Source organism: Leuciscus leuciscus, assembly GCF_965113295.1.
Source record: "Leuciscus leuciscus genome assembly, chromosome: 12".
Classification (NCBI taxonomy): Eukaryota; Metazoa; Chordata; class Actinopteri; order Cypriniformes; family Leuciscidae; genus Leuciscus; species Leuciscus leuciscus.
In genome coordinates this window covers 11,150,238-11,167,574 of record NC_138736.1, presented here as the reverse complement: position 1 = coordinate 11,167,574, position 17,337 = coordinate 11,150,238, and the positions used below count along the sequence as shown (strand labels likewise).

The 17,337-nt window shown below is 38.7% G+C and overlaps 2 protein-coding genes across 2 annotated transcripts; both read right to left on the bottom strand.

Annotated features, from left to right (window-relative positions):
* Window positions 1–3,302: 3,302 nt before the first annotated feature.
* arl4ab (ADP-ribosylation factor-like 4ab) lies at window positions 3,303–5,941 on the bottom strand. The gene is made up of 2 exons (XM_082185503.1): window positions 5,785–5,941; window positions 3,303–5,113 (listed from the first exon to the last, which is right to left on the bottom strand). Exon 2 carries the CDS (start codon window positions 4,982–4,984, stop codon window positions 4,379–4,381), a length of 606 nt encoding a protein of 201 aa, XP_082041629.1. The 5' UTR covers window positions 4,985–5,113; window positions 5,785–5,941; the 3' UTR covers window positions 3,303–4,378.
* A 2,777-nt stretch (window positions 5,942–8,718) lies between these two features.
* On the bottom strand, window positions 8,719–16,941 carry scin (scinderin). The gene is made up of 16 exons (XM_082185246.1): window positions 16,670–16,941; window positions 14,843–14,997; window positions 14,191–14,352; window positions 12,990–13,139; window positions 12,715–12,807; window positions 12,474–12,606; window positions 12,303–12,391; window positions 11,747–11,962; window positions 11,129–11,265; window positions 10,942–11,032; window positions 10,618–10,788; window positions 10,076–10,253; window positions 9,828–9,949; window positions 9,549–9,626; window positions 9,337–9,397; window positions 8,719–9,160 (listed from the first exon to the last, which is right to left on the bottom strand). Exons 1-16 carry the CDS (start codon window positions 16,860–16,862, stop codon window positions 8,988–8,990), a joined length of 2,202 nt encoding a protein of 733 aa, XP_082041372.1. The 5' UTR covers window positions 16,863–16,941; the 3' UTR covers window positions 8,719–8,987.
* Window positions 16,942–17,337: the final 396 nt, after the last annotated feature.

Below are 17,337 nucleotides of genomic sequence, written 5' to 3'. Positions count from 1 at the left end.
CAATCGTATTTGACGATACCTGACAGAAATGTGATTAACAGGTAATAAACAGATCATAACTATTCCACAATTATAATTTAGTACAATAAATTCCCCTAAAAATACGAAATTCTAAATAATAAAACATTATCGAACTAAAATATAGTACATTCATTTCATTGGAAAAAAAAATCAGTAATTTTTTAACACCACACGAGTTGCTGAATAAAAGTACAAAAAATATATATATTACAGACACCAAACTTTTGAACGGTAGTGTATATAGTCACAAAATGGGAAATTTTGCCGTAATTTTTGCCCTGAAATCACAAATTTGCATTTGAGATGTTTGTCAACAAGTTTAAATGGTGTTAAATCTGTCTTGCTTTCTTACAGTTTCCTCAAACAGAGGCATCATGCCCATTCAAACCAAGTGTAACTCCTCATGTATCATCACCAATAATATAGGAAACGTATGAGCTTGCTCATAGAAACATTAGCTCCACTGCAAGTCATTGGAACACCAAATTACGGTAAACATCTGCTGTACATAAAAAGGTTAGTGTTCCAGATTGATTCTACATTCCCAAATGGCCTTAATGATACCTTTGATGACCGTGAGCTACAGTTTTACAAGTGCAAGTGTAGGGAGTGTACGATACCATGTCCTGAGTCAGCGTGTTCTGGGGTGGAGCAAACAGGAAGCCTGCTCTGATTTCTGATCTCTTTTACCAACACTGGCCCTTCAATCCCACGTCACTTACGTCACGAGATCAGAAGGAAAGGGGCCTGAACTTGGTCACAGCAGCGTACAGGAAGGGTCAGGAGCGATAGGAAAGTATGGGAACTGCTAACCTCAGTATGATTCTGATAAACCGGGCTTTTTTCCTTGAACAGCCATGAGAACGGCACACAAGCTTAACCTCTGCCCTGCTTAAATGATGTTTTAGTGGAATAGACCAAGGGGCTCTGGGCATAATGCCAAACCCCCCTACAGAACCAGCATTAGTAATACAAGTGAGCTGTACTTTCATGCAAAGACAAAAGACACGACACACCGGTTTATTAAAATTCCTCGGCTCATCTGCATGACTTGTGAAGCAGAGGTTGTCAGGTATAATGCTCAAGCGCTGTTCTCAAACAAATCAAAGCAGACAGTCAGACAGCCAGATCACACCTCTCTCCAAAGCCCCGTGACCAACCAGGCTGTATTACTGAGACTTGATGTTGTTGCCCTCCAAAATATAACACAGCCCTGCAAAAAAAGGGCCTATTATTACCTAATTTAATGATGCTGAGTTAAAAAAAATATCAATAAAAACTTCCCATCACATAGTTTTTCCCCCCCCCACAAAAAATAAGAATGATTTTTCAAATTATATATACAGTATATCAGCTTTAATGCACTCCATTTTATTGTCAAATATCAAAAGTTTTAATGACGACATTAGCTTACAAACTTAAAAAGGAATGGGGAAATTTTCAAATACTCAATTTAATGTCAAAAACTTTACTTTACATAAACACTTTTTTTTTTTAAATAAGCCTTTTTCATAAAATCTGTAATTTGCTGTCACTGTTTGGATGCCAAGTAAAACAGATGAAAGAAAGATGTTTCAGAAAAAATCTGTCATGTTTGCATTTTCTTCTGCCAATGGCCATAATTCCATCCATTAAAATCAGGACTATAATAATGAATAATGTCATACATGTGAAAATCAGATGAGAATTGAACAAATAGTTCTAATCTGGCTCAGAGGAAAACAGGAATCAAACCTTTATAGCAGTTTTCCTGGTGATTAAGGAATAATACAAGACTTCTTCACTTCACAAATGGTTGTCTAAAGCAAAAATGCAATGAAATTCACATCATATTTTGTATGATGTGCTAGCAAACCAGGCACTTTTTTTTGAGCACCCTAAAATTAGTAAGCATTCAGAAAATATGATGCAGTACAGTGTAATAAATAAAAACATATAACTATGTTTTAAGATGCTAAATTGTGAATTCTCTTTTCACCGTCTCCTTATACGAGCACCAAACCAGAGGGTTTTCCACTGAGTATGATGCTGTGGCTTCTGTGGAGGATACATGTTTGCATTTTTCATGATCTGAGACCCAATTAGAAGCCAATCCCACCTCTATTTTCTCTGAAGCCAGTATCAAGGGATCTGCGTCTGTCATCCAGCTGCCATGTGAATGCTGAACAGACCAGCGTCCAGCGAAGGATTCCTGTTTGAACTGGTCAGCTGGTGTACAGGCCCCTCTCCCTGCGTTAAAGCCTCATTGTTCCCAGGGAAAGTGTTCTTGTGCTAGAACCGGCTGTGCCAGATCCTTTCCAAACATAACATGCGACTCTGTGGGGCTCCGGGCAAAATCAACTGTGTTGAATAACTCTGAGCGGTTACATATCGCAGTCTGTAAAAGGACAAATTCTATTTGTGAAGTCTTATTTGATTAATCTTTAATTAAGCGTGAACTCTCATTTGGTTTGGCTTGTTATACGAGAACCATTTCACAATAAAGAATAATATTTCCCAAAATCTAGTTTAAATGTTTTTAGAAATGTGTTCTTTGTGTCTATGTTGGTTTTATGATATTTTAAGTAGTCTAAAATATAATGTGGTATATGCATCAATTAAAAATAACATTATCCTTATCCCTTTATTTTTATTTTATTTATTTTTTTCAGTTTTAAAAAAACAAGTAAAAATGTTTTTCTTTTAATTTCTTTTAAAATTCTTTTAATTCTTTTTTTAATTATGATATCAGAACAGTTGTATCATCCTGACATTTTTGGCTATGACAAAAATAATTTAGGAATTAAATCTTTTGTATGAATTACAGAATTTGAAAATTCATTACAAATTTAAATTGTGAATTTTAAATTAAATAATTGCAATGAAAACAATAAGCATTGCATCATGTACCCTAAAACATAAATGACTCATGACTCAATGACTAAATGTTTAAAAATGACAAAAGCAAGGTAAAAAAAACAACCTAAATGCACATCAACTTTCAGCCTTCACATTCAGTATGAAGATGCAATATTGCACTTATGAAGCACCGAACATTTATATATTTGTTCGACAACAGACTGAGTACAAAGTTCATCCTGTCTGGTCGCATGCCTAGAACGGGACAAACAAAGTGCATGTCATGTCACCTCTTTTGCATGTCCCAGTAACTATAAAGGAACAACCTTTAGTGACTCATATGTAAAGTGCGTCAAACGATTATCAGACATGTCATCAGGTCATAAACTTTAATAATTTGCATGAGTTCATCATGTAACAAGTAATGATAACTCAAAACATGATAATATGTAGTTGTGGATTTATTCAAAGTGTACAAAATCCTGACATAAATATGAACATCCCCAACACACAAGCACTGAGTGACAAACTTACACATTTCAATGTGGAACAGTGGATAGTTAAAAAAACAAAACAAAAGAAAAAAAACGCTTCATTCGAAGCAATACATTACTTTTTTGTAGTTTGATAAACTCTTTACAAAAAAAAAATCAGATGCTGCAAGTTCATAGATTAGAAAAGGGAATTTCTAAAGTGCATTTAAACATCTCTTGTCAGGGAATCGCACAATGTGGGTACGAGCTAGAAATGACAAAAGTAGTCCTCAAGCTTGGGTGAAGCTCTACTGCACCAACATGTGTCAGTCAACAGAACTACTTAAGAAGGATAGTACACCTTTAACCTCTACAAATCTTGACAATTACCACATTCGCCTGTTGAACTACATGACGAAATACCATTTTCTGTGATTCCGACCTTTAAACATTTGTGCATTCCCAAACAAGCGATCCATAAAGCTTATTCTGGTTCCCCTGACCACCGAGACAACAAACACTCAGAGAAAATGACGGGTGGCCATTCTGGATAAAAACCAATGGGGGAAACACATCACCTGAATGTATACATTGGATTTTTCAGTTCTGTCCATGGCAGCTTTGGTAATCAATCCTTCCATTTCGAGATTACATGAATGCTAGGGTACGTGTAACACTTCAGACGCAAAGACAAAGACCAACTCTTCGCGATCAGTCTTTGTCATTTACAAGTTCATGTCCAATGTTGTCCTTCATGAGACCTCGATGTACCGCAAACCTCATGACATTGCGTAACACTGTGTTGATGTAAAAGTTCCATGTGATCGTCCCACCGCTGCTACAATCCAACAACCAGAGTGATAAATCAATATTGTCCTCTTGCGTCTCTGAACTATATTTATCCAGAACCATCTGACTGATAAAACTCAGCCCTCTGAAACAATAATTCCAGGAGCGCAGGGCCGCAAAGGCCCATGGCACGTCACCAGCGGAGCCATCACAGAGGCCTACCACCACATCAAGCTCACATTCCCATCACCAAAAAGTCATCTTTTCCTCTTCTGCTGCCTCATCATCTTTCGCCGCTTGATGATCATGGAGTGGAGACGTTCCAGGCCTTCTTGTAGACCTTCTCCGATGATGGCACAGGCCGGTTGGAGGTGCCAGGGTGTGTGCGAGCCGAGCTCGTTCAGCGCCAACATCTGCTCGACCTCACATAGAGGCAACGCACTGCGCAGGTCCTGCTTGTTCGCCACCACCAACACGGGCACCCCCTGGTTCTCCTGTAGCCGCGTGATCTTATGCAGCTCCGTTTTGGCCTCCTCCATGCGTTCGGCATCTACCGAGTCCACTACGAACACCAGGCCGTCGGCACACCGCGTATAGGAGCGCCAAAGCGGCCGGAGCTTTTCCTGACCTCCTACGTCCCAGAAATGAAACGTTGCAGTCCGGCCTTTCCCACCGAGAGGCAGCTTGATCTTCTCCGTGTTGAAGCCCTTGGTAGGAACGGTGTTCACAAACTCATTAAAGCGTAGCCGGTACAATACCGTGGTTTTACCGGCACAGTCCAAGCCGAGAATAACAATGTGCAGGGCCTGAAAGGACGGCAGGCAGGGAAAGATGGCATGAGGCTCTGATAATCCATTCCCCATCTTGTTCTGCCACTCTGATGAGGATGAAAGCGAACGTGGAGACTCAGGGGACCAGGTGTCGCTGCTGCTACCGCTTCACCAAATATTCACAAGGCTTCTCTCGTTCCCCTGAGAAGCTGCTGCTATAACCTGAAACCAAATGAAAAAGGAGATGATGCAATGAGGCCAGCAGTGAAGCACCATGACACACAGTTTTACAGCTCTCCTTTACTTGGCTGTTCATTTTAAGTAAGCATGCTTTGCTCTATTTGTCATTCTAAAAGGCACACAGATTCAAACTAGCTGGATGTCATTCAGTGCCTTTTTTGATGTTGAATAAGGGATGAAACAGCAGGAAGCCCATTTGCACATGTAGCGCCACAGGGGCACCAAAATTACGCATCGGTAAAAATCCCCGTGCGCAAAAGGCTCCTGTTCATCTATTCATGTCATTTTATTGTTCAACTGTAGTTGCCAGTTGCAAATAGAGGAAAACGCACAGGTTCGCCTATGTAAACGTGGAAAACACGAGTCTGTCGCAGATCTCTATGGCCATCTGTAGAAGCGCTTTAGGAGGGGCTCATCTCCATACATAAATACATGAATCTTGTTCATTATTTTCTTCCAACAAGTGATTCAACATAAGAACCAATATTATTTTGTGCACTAAAAATGTTTAACGCGCCCTAGAAGGTTAGAACTTCGTTACCAACATACTAAGTTACTCTAAATTATATTATTGCACAGACTAATGTTATTTTTCTATCATTTAAGCTTTGTAAGCACCCGCGTATGGAAATAAAATCTCGTTCGGTGCCTACCTTATTTAGTGCGATCTTTGCGTTACGTGTTAGCTCAGTAGATGACAGTGTTTGCGATTATTTCCCAAATATTGTTGTCATTCAGATCAGCTGAACCGACAAGTGTATCCACTCCCTGTAACAGCGCCTGTTTCACTGACTCCACAGCGAGAAGCATTCCACTTCATTCTAGCAGGGCTGGCTCCGCCCACTGTGTGGAACAACGCGCTGATTGGTTCAATTCAGTGAGCGCGTGTTATTTTCCTTGGAGTTTGATTGGTGAGGAGTCAAGCCTGTCGTCTTTTTGTACACACCTCCTCACCACCTGTTCACGTCGCTCAAGGCGTTTAAAGTTTGAGAGACGCGCTTACAGGTGAGCGTTACCCAGATGGGTTATGAATGAGAAGTTAAATGCTTTAGCTGGAAAACAAGCTGGTTGAGTGTCCATTTTTTGTTTCAATGTATTATTGGTAATATCAACTTCATCCAGCATTGTCCCCTGTGTTCTAATACATTTCGTTGTTTGTGTAGACCTATGTTTTGAGAAGACACCGCTTAAAGGGATAGTTCACCCAAAAAATGAAAATTTTGTCATCACTTACTCAGCCTCAAGTTGTTCCAAACCTGTATGAGTTTTTTTCTTCTGTTGAACACAAAATATATTTTAAAGAATTTTGGCAAGCAAACAGTTGACGGTGGCCATTGACTTCCATAGTAGGGAAAACATACTATGGAAGTCAATGGCTACCGTTAACTGTTTGATTACCGACATTATTTAAAATATTTTCGTGTGTGTTCAACAGAAGAAAGTAACGTGACTAATACATGTTTGGAACAACATGAGAGTGAGTAGGCCTAAATGATAACAGAATTTTCATTTTTGGGTGAACTATCTCATCCGAATCACTAAATCACGAACATTCAGTCCGTTTGGTAACGCTTTGAGCAATGTATTCAAAATATTCGACTCAAGTTATTCACAGTTCGATTCTAACAGATTAATAAACACAAAAGAAAATATGGAGACATGATTGGTGATAATTTGCAGGAGGAAAATGTAGGATCTCATCTTAACATAACTTATTTGTGAAAAAGAGTCTCAGTAAAAGAGTCTTGCCTGAACTTAAAATAAAAAGTGAAGAAAAGGTACGTCAGCATCATGAAAACGAATTAAATGACTATGTAGTGGAAAGCAAAAGAAAATAAACATAAGTGAACAACTCCTGTCAAAGAAAGGATCAAAAAGGCAGAACAATTAGTGGTGCTATATCAATACACAATTACCCCATGATGGCCGGACGTGCTGTCACACACAACACACATCTATTCATATACTGGAGATCTAACTACTGAATACCCTAGACTGGCTTGATTGCTCGTCCTCAAACAATCGTTCGTCTAAGCTCCTTAATAAACTAGTTAATTCAGTACGGTTAATTAGTCTATCACTAAAAAATACGACATGACAACCACATTCGCATGTCTAATAAAATATGCCTATTCAACAAATGTACAAAATACGTTTCAAAATATGAAAACTATGTTTTAGGGGTTGGTTTCTTACAATCAACCCGTTTAAGGTAACAATTTTTTTAGACATTTAAATCAGTTTTATAGTTCAAGCAGCACTCAAAATGTATATTTACATTTAGGCTGACCTAAAGTGTTGTGATTTTGTGCGTAATTTTTGTTTTTGTTTTACTTGTGCGCCATCTTGTGGTTTTGGGAGCAAACACCACATGGGCTATTATTGTTCACCATTCCATTACTTATGGAAACACAAGCAAGCACATATATTCTGCTCATTGGATATCCCATGAAACCAAGTGCATGCCATACAGGTTTTACAACTTCGCTTTATTAACATTAGTCCTTTACTCATAACAAAAAATAGTCCAGAGTCAAAATAACATCATTTGTTTAGCAATTGTGGGGGAAATGGAATAATAAATAAAAATGTATGTCTTTTTATTTTTACTTTTTTTACTTTCATTATTCATGTAAATGTAACAGTACTTTTACAATAGGATAAAAACCCACCAGTCACAAATGTGACCACTGCCATGTTTACAATTTTGATCATGATTTATATGCAGTCATTTGTGTGCAGGTTTGGCTATGCTTGTGAGGTCCAAAATATTTTCACTATTTAATATTTTATATAGTGAAACCTGTTGAGCACCAACTAGTAAGCCAGACCTTGTTAGTTAAAAATGCTCAGAAATGTTCCAGATGTTAGTCTTTAAATCTAATGATGTGCACAATTGAGGGTCAGCTTTAGGAATAGTGGTTGGATTAGAACATAGAAAGTATGATTACCCTGATATAAAAACAGTGCAAGTCTATGAGATGTTTTCACTAACATAGTGAAACAATATGATCCCTCCCTTCTTTAATGACTCCTATCAGGAGTGTGTCATGCACTTGACCAAACCATTTGGCTGCCCATGCACAATAAGTCATCATTACAAAACCCCACACATATTTCACCATTGTTCCAATGCTTATTAAGTGATATGAAAGATTCCTGGTTAAAAAAAGAATGTTACAGCTTTGTATCTACGATCAAATACTTACAATTCGTATGTACCAAATAAAGTAAATATTTACAAAAAAGATAGTTAATTGGGTGTGATGAACTTTAACCATCACCTTTTTTAAAATACATATTTCTTAAACAGTAATCTGTGTATTTATATGTATGACGTATCATAGTACGATGATGTTCCTGGAAGTACTTTGGAGTTCCATGGAAATAATGGTGTTTTTCAACGTACCATGGTATTATCATCTTATACCATCACTTGGCCATAGTACTTCCACAGTATTTTTGCATATATCGGTGTTCAGCAAAACTACAACAACCGGTCTAGAATGTTTATCTTCAATTATTACTTGTAATATATCTCTTGTTTCTAGGGGGCTCTTGTGTGCTGCATTGACTAAGAAAAGACATTTTTTTTCAAAAATGTATTGATTCTTTAATTGTACAATTCAAATCATGCTTACAGAAATCCAGAGCAGAAATATAAATCTGTGCAAACAATTCTAAGAGAAAACACACTTTATGATTTGAAGAGTATTGAGTAACTTCATATGTTGGACATATGGCATATATTTAGTAGGATTTTAATAACAGTCCAATACAATTCACTAATCATGCTTCAGTAAACAACTATTTGTTTTATCTTTCCAGTGAAGTCTGTTGAGTTAATCTGCAGTCCTCAGTTAACCTGCAGTGATCTCACTGCTCTTGCCATGAGGTCACTTTCCCATCGCGAGGCGTCCCACCCAAGGAACCAACCGGTGAATGTGGGGGGCTCATGCCCCTGCTTAACCACCACCACAGATGTCTCCTTGTCCCGTCCTGATGGGTCTGTCTCAATGTAAGTCTTTGCTGCAAAGGTACAAATACTTAACATGATTTTTTATTTTATGATTAAACTGTATCGTGTGAATCATGTGATCTGTTCAGGTAAGCATGCTGCTAAACCTGTTGAAGGCTTAAAGGGGTTTCAGCTTTCAAATTATGTAGAAAAATGTTTTAAGGAATATGTGCCTGCTGCATCTCACCAGATTTTACAGACTCAGTCTTCTCCACCTCATTGGCATCCTTTCCAATCCACACGAAGACCTGAGGGATTGAATCAGGGGTCAGAGACACGTATCACACACCAACCACCGACCCAAAGTCAGAAGATATCTTTGAATATGAATACAACTGCTCTCCTTTGAATCTTAGAGATAATCTTGAAGGATGTAATTAAGAGAGATAACTCTCTAACCTGATCCCAGACATCCAGTAACATGACATCATCCTCTGCCAGGTCATCTTGGTTAAACTCACCAGGTACTTCTTCAATCTATAGTTGTAAAAATGCATAGTTAGTGTCCAAACAATATTTTGCCTATATGTAGCGGTATCTGAGCGGTTATCACAGAAAGACAAGGCATGTTTAAGATTTTCTGCATTATCTTCCATGCAAAGTTATTATTGAAAGCAATAGCCAAAAGTGAAACTGAACTGGACTTTGGTTTACTCTTATCAGGTGTTGTATACTCACAATGAACCTTCCACTTTTGTTGGAGCAGGCGAACAAACGGGGAGGACGGGCTATAGTTTCATTCTCCAACATCTCAGATTTCTGATACTCTGTCTTTCCACCCAGAGCCTTCCAGAAGTCCTCTTTAAATGGAAAATGAGCAATGATTATATAAAAAATTTAGAACTTCCTTCCACTCCTGTCACCTACCAATGTGTGATTAAAAAGTATGAAAAGTGTGAATTGAATCTGTTACACATTGGCCATACCAGGCTCATTTCCTTCAGTAACTGGCTTGGTATTGCACTTCAGCTTCTCACTCATGTACTTTGCCCCTCGTTCCTCTTCCTCGCTTGCTCCCTTCCCCTTCCACACGTACCCATTCCCCTGTGGTAACTTCAGCAGGTAGGCATCATTGGTGTTCAAACTTGATGCTTTAGCATCTACCTGTTGGACCACAGATCAACACATTCAAAGGACATACCTAAATTAAAAACAGGTCACGCTAACTAAAAGATGGTTAACTGTTTTGGAACATCAAGCGGAAATCTCCACCATCTTGGCCTAGAAAATCTGCCAATACTAAGCAGAATGAGCTAGATATAGTCTAGCATGTTAACCTCAGCTCCACCACATGGTGGTCTACTGACCACCAACCAGCTTGGACAATCTACTGACTATAAATGATCAGGTTAGACTTGTAAACCATGCATAAGATACTTGGTTTAGGTGTATCTTCCTTTTCCTGATAATTTCATGTGACCAAACTCATGTTTCTGGACATTGTTCTTAACCAGAGACCAGGACTCACCTCACAAATTCGTGTAATGGTGCCCAGGTTCCTGCGCACTTGAAAGAGACGGGTTAGAGGTGCGGGTGCCTGTCCCCCCTTCCTAGAGGTCCCATTCTTATACACGATCAGAGGCTTTTCTTTGAAGAGACTCAGCAAATGAGGTGGTTCCTTTCCTTGAGTCACTCGCACCTGGATGGATGTAGAATGGAACCATGGTAAGATAATAACACCGGGTTAGTCATGTTAAGTCAGCCCCTGCTGTACATCTTTGCAGCCCAAGTCCATAATCCAGCCCCTATTTACAGTCAATAAATGAGTAGATAAAATTCAAACCTCCCTCACCTGAACAGCATTTCCTCCCAGCGAACGATCCAGTTCAACAGTGAGAAAGGCTGAAGCTGTCAGTTCATCTATTGTGCTGCTGGAACCTTGCCTGAGGGTGAATGCATAGAGAGATAAGCCTTATTTGATTATTTTTGTGCATGATTTGACTCCCCCTCTGGAAACTATCCACTTCTACAGAGCTTACCAAGTGTAAATGATTTCTCCCTTGGTGTAAGTATATAAAATTATATAGCAGTCCCCTCCATAGAACTGGCCATATGTCTCTGGGTGTACAGGAACCTTAGTATCGCTTCCGGTATTTCCACACTCCACTCTCCAAATCTGTGAAACACCACCAGTTTAAGAATATCCATCAAATAAATTCACAGTTTAGAATGGCTTGATTTCTTCCAGTGATTTTCTTTGATGATAGAGAACAATCTGTAATTGTTGTGCAATGAAGTCTTCTTAAGATGTGCTCAAATTAGTGAAAATTTTTTTCAGTCTATTGTCAGTAGTGTATTAATTTATTTAAGCACGCTCAAACAGAAGTCTCTTTTAAACCAAGCATTTCTCTGCTTTCGCCTTCAAGCAAATTCCAGATCGCATGGATTCTTATTGCCGGATTTCGCCTGTGAAAATTCGCTGAAAAGTCATAAGTGTGAACACACCTTTTGAGTGCAATAGTTGGTCAGAACCATATCAGAATTTTAGCTTTTCGTTTCATTTTGAGTGTCATTTTGACAGTAAGATGCTCATCCGCAACCAACACAAGCACAATTTCACTTATACAATCTCTGATCTTTTGTATGCAAATAGTGACCTGGGTTTTTCCAGTGCCGTCGTCGACCATGTTGTACTGAGCAGCCATTTGCTGAGACTCATGCAGCTTTGAGGCATCAAACTCGGCTTGTTGAATCTTAGCGATCCGCTCAGTGATGAAGACTCTGCCCAGACCCTCAGCCTGGTCCTTCTCTTTCCAGCTTTTGAAGAACTGCTTAAAGATGGGTGTCTCTCCACCCTCTGGAAGGACCTGGATCTGTGTACAAGGACAAAATGACCTGGATGACCCAAAGAATACTATACTTGTTCCCTGTCAATAAAAATAAAAAGTGCAAAAATTGTACCTATAGGCATACAGCTTGTCCTTGGAGTAGTACCCTTAAAGGGTTAACTTTGTACATTATCTACCCCTAAAAGGTTCATTTTAGTACCTGAGAGTAGTAACATGTACTACTATAAACATTTTAGGGCTAAATAAGGTACAAAGGTGCTGCCCTAATGATAAGCTGTTGTTCCCCTAAAGGTACCATACTGGCAGTATTGCTACATCTGTGAGTGATTCACTCATTCAAGGGAATATATGTGAATAGCTATACCTGGGTGTTTTCAGGATATCCCATCTGCTTAATGAAGCCCTCAGCTGTTTTCATGGCTTCCTTCCTCTCACTTGGATTTGCGTTGCGGCCTAAATCATCAAAAATAAGGTCAGTCACCTTGGTAAGAATGTCACACAACTCCTTTGTTTAATGGCTTCAGTTTACAGATACCTTTCCACACAAAGATCATTTTGCTTTTTCCATGGTCCAGAATGAAGCATTCCTCAGACAACAGGTCACTTTGGGTAAACGGATTCTCCTCTGACACAAGCGACACTTGCATTTTTCCTGTTGCATCTGATACCTGTAAAGCGCAATGGTATTTAAGTAACATCATGTTACAGTTCCTGTCTATTGAATTTGCATATAGATGAATTATACAGAAGTGTACAGTCAGTATAGACTTGTTTACCATATAAAGTTTGGCCATTTTCCTGTTTGACATGTCAGCAACTGCATCCTCATTATCGTCACCTTCAGGGATTTCAGGCTTCTCACCGAGAACCTGTGATGTGCAAAGCCAAGGCATGAATGTGTCAAACTTTCCAGCTAAACCAGATATCGTACTGCCTATAGCCAACATCTTTGTGGTAAAAAATAAGCAAGTTCTACCGGATGCCAGTTCGACCTGTTGCATGCAAATTCTGCCAAACTTAAGATGTTTGATTTGACACTTTTATTTGATACCTTCATCATCTCTGCAGGCTCATGTCCTTCCTCTACAACCACCAGCCGGGCCCGTCCGTTCCTCTCGTTGTCTCGGATGCCAGTAGCCACCTGTGCAGCTTTGAGGCGCTCAAATTTGTTGCACTTAGACCCACACCATTGGTAGATTACCTAGTTTCAGAAATCGGTTAAATTGTTAGTGATCTTGTTACACGTACAGACAAATCGCTGGCAGACTTCCATTGACCTAAAAAAAAACGATTTCTTTCTTGAGTCTTTAGAGATGTGAGAGAGGAGCACTAAGTTCAAATCATTCAGTCAAGTGGTATTATCAGATTTAATCTTCCTGTAAACCATCCCATGCTACGCATGGTCCGCAAGAGCCTGTTAGATGCTTAATGGATGCATCTGTTGTTTGGCGTGAGACATGGTTCATCTGCTTGTGCTCTCATAACATTTGCTCTACAACATACTGTGTAGACAGTCAAAGTAATTTGATAGCAATCCAATTATAAAACCCACCCATAAGTGCATACAGAGATGATATTAAATACACACTGCACAAGTGAACCAGCCAGTTACTGTCAATAAAAAAGGATGTATAATACATTCCGTTTCTTTAGATATTCTATCTTGGTTATCCTAACTGAGATTTTTATTTTATTTTATTTTATTTTATTTTATTTTATTTTATTTTATTTTATTTTATTTTATTTTATTTTATTTTATTTTATTTTATTTTATTTTATTTTATTTTATTTTATTTTATTTTAACTTATTTGTTAACTCTGCATTGAAAGGTTTGTAGATAATTACTCAAAAATATCAGTTTGGTGACTCATTTAGCAACTTAAGTAGTTTCCCTGCTTTTTAAATGACAGATTTACTCACTTCATAATTTACTCACCCTCATGATGACACATTGCATGATTTCAGAAGACTTGGAATATAGTGCATTAGTCTCATGGAATACTTTAATGGATTTTATTTCTTTTTTTGTAATTTACCAACTGCAGTATTCATTTTTGCTGTATATTGAAAAGCACAGTGTGGACATTTTTGCTGCAGTAAATAATTCCATGGATGTTCCAAGGAAAAAGTCTAATCATAAATTTGGTGTGACAGGAGGGTGAATGGATGACTTCATTTTTAGGTGCATATCCTCTTAAAAATATTTGTCTAATGCAGCCATTCGTATGTTTGTTGATGCAGCAGGTCTTACCGCTCCCAGATCAGCTATGAAGCAGTCGCCGTTGTTGAAGCTGGCCCAGGCGAGAGGCACTTCTGTGGCCCGGACCGTGCGCCTGCCCTTGATGTGGAAGAGTCGGTGGGCAGTAAGATCATTGGTGACCACGTGCTGAAATCCTGATGCCACTCCTCCGGTCTGAGGAGGTAAGAAAATATTTTTTTCCAAATCTTTCCTCTGCCCTTTCTTCTTGTTTTCCTATTTTTAATTGGCCTTATTACAGGTTAATGAGGCTAAATGCAACACAGAGGAGTTAAATGTCCCCAAACATGTGCTATAACACAACATTCCCTCAGACCATTCATGAAAGTTTGGGCTTGTGAAAAACAGAAGATCCTAAGTAGGAAGGTATTTGAGTAGTTGATTTTACCTCGCCCAAATTGTAAACAAAACGACTAATCCTAGATTTGCACTGTGAAGTCTAAGAAACATTTTCTCAATTGGCAAAAAAAAAATACTGCAGCAACTGTCAGTCTTTCCATCCGTTTAAACAGCAGCTTTTTGTTTAACGTAAGGCAAACCTGAAGTAAAATAAAGAATAGTACTCTGTTGGGAGTCAATAGAGCACAAAAACTAAAAGAAAAGTGTTGTGAGAGCAGGAATAGAAGGGACATAAACGGTCTCAAACCTTATATGTGATCCCGCCTTTAAAGTAGCTGGTAAAGTTGTTGGACTCAAAACCCTGGAGTTCACGGTACTGGACTGGTTTACCTCCCAGGTAGTCATCCATCTGGATGGTAAAGATGGCTGCTGCTGTACTTTCATCTTGGGAGCAATCTTTACCTAGAGAGAGACAAAGAATAGAGAGACTTCATAGACACCTACTTCTGTGGCCTATTAATTCAGGTTAATAATTAAGTTTTATTTTATTATTTTACACTTGCAGCTTCTCAAAGGCATGAGCATTGCATTTCTAAACTAGAAAGAACAGTTTGTTTTCACACTTGACGACACACTAGTGTTTATTCTTTCACCCAGCATCAGTTTTGACACTTTAAAGCCTGCTGTATTAGCTGTTGCTTGTGACCACAGATGTGCTGTGGGAGATAAAAGGCCTTTCTATGTGATGCTGCCCGTTTTGTGACAGGCTTTTTAGGGTAAATGACTTGGCAACAAAGATATGATAGGAAGAAACATCATTAAGGAATCCATTTACATTGGAAGGTTAATGACTCATAATGGAGTGTGTGTGTGTGTGTGTGTGTGTGTGTGTGTGTGTGTGTGTGTGTGTGTGTGTGTGTGTGTGTGTGTGTGTGTGTGTGTGTGTGTGTGTGTGTGTGGTTACGGACACATATACACTCAAGGCCAAAACATCACAGCGATATTGACGTTTCTAAGACATTTAATGGGGTAAAGAAAGTGCTTTCTCTTAGCAGAGGGAGGAAACCGTATTAAGTGCCCATGGTTTCTAAACCATAACTAACTAAACTAAATGGTTTCTAAATTTCATTATTTCAACACTTCCTGTGTTTTTTTATCTTTTCCAACTTGACCACAAAAGTTTGTTTTTTGAAATAGCGGTGACACAGCTTTTAAAGCAACCAGAGCATGCAAATTTATGCCTGAGGCTTCTCCGAAACACATATCATGAATTATATATCAAGTTCAACATGGCATTTTGACCGTGTCATAAAAAAGTACCATTTTAAAACATTTTTAGATTTATTCACCTTCACCAATGACACCTTGACATAAGGGACTGCATAATTTCCCCCCTGCATGTTTCTACATGTTGCCTGGATCATATGATTTTAAATATTAATAAGCAGTTAAGCTGTTAAATACAAATGATTTGAATGAGGCTTCTTCATTATGATATCAGAACAGAACACCCTAACACTTTTGACTTCAAAATATCAAATTGCATTTTAAAAAACATGCCCTTCATACAGTAGGTGCATAGATGAAAGTCCAGTATAAAACCAGGAGACCCAGTAACCACTTCTGAGAATGAACTTTACAACCTACAATCCTATCTAACCTTCTTCCTACCTAACCTTCGCATTACTAAAGCGTCATTTTATAGAGGCCATATACTTTGCTCAGTCTATCTGATGGTGTATTTACAACGTGCACATTTCAGTATCATGTCAGCTAATTTGCCGCCGTCTTTCCTCGACCTTTTAAGTAGTGACTGAGATTTTGCAGTTTGTTTCTCCCCCCCCAATAATCATCATTCATACATATCTGGACAAAAGTTTGTGAATATAATTTTGACCTGATACACGCTTAAACGTTTAAGTTACTAGATTAGTGAAGTTGCTGAGGTAGTTAAGGTGCTGAGATTAGTCACATGCACTTGACTAAAGAATATATTTTATACAGTATATATTATAAAATATATATAAAAAAAAAGAGTATTTAAAACAATATTCAATTATACAATATTTTTATGTTAAGAGTTGATACAAAAGATTTAAGCACTTCTCTAAAGTAGAGAACAACTGCTGCTTACCCAGCCAGAAATGCAGATCATAGAAACACGAGTTCCTCTGTTTGACAGTGTGGAGCACCAGGTAGGCATCGCCTATGTAGAAGCTTCCATGCAAGTTCTCAGGCACAGGGGCCAGTTCCATCTTTTCAATTCTCCATATCTGGAGACCGGCACGGTTTCCAGCCTGCTCGAACTCTTTGTGGTAAAGCCCCATGTTTGGGAGAGGTGTGTGCAGATGAGGTGAGAGGCAGACAGTGTACTTCTGTGGCCTGACAGCTTTGAATCAATAACAGCAGTGTGCAGATGTCTCCACTGACACATTAAAGTGGGCGTGTTCAGAAACATGAAGTAGTTAAACATGCAGAGAGAGAGAGAGAGAGAGAGAGAGAGAGAGAAGAGAGGGGAGGGGAGGGTAGAGGGGGGGGGGGGGGGGGTGCCGTTTGAAAAAGAAATCGAGTAATAAATGTGCAAATGTTTTATTACATTTCCTGTTTTTCTCATGTTATCGACTCACATCAGGCAACTTTGAAATTAATGTAATGAAATTAACAAAGTGCTGTCTTAATTGATGTAGAAAGACTAGAGTAGTAATCGGTTTGTTCCTATAATGAGAAGGAAAAGATAGTTGAAACTACATTTATTTATTTACATTCACAGCACATTTATTTCTCCATTTCTGCCTTAAGTGT

Bases quoted from the DNA above. Each gene is read 5' to 3' on its own strand.
- scin (XM_082185246.1), bottom strand. From the start codon at position 16,862: ATGGGGCTTTACCACAAAGAGTTCGAGCAGGCTGGAAACCGTGCCGGT. The intron at 9,627-9,827 runs GTGAGTATACAA...TTACAACTATAG, and splicing joins ACAAAAGTGGAAGGTTCATT to ATTGAAGAAGTACCTGGTGA. The intron at 9,161-9,336 runs GTGAGATGCAGC...GTACCTTTGCAG, and splicing joins GACTGAGTCTGTAAAATCTG to CAAAGACTTACATTGAGACA.
- arl4ab (XM_082185503.1), bottom strand. From the start codon at position 4,984: ATGGGGAATGGATTATCAGAGCCTCATGCCATCTTTCCCTGCCTGCCG.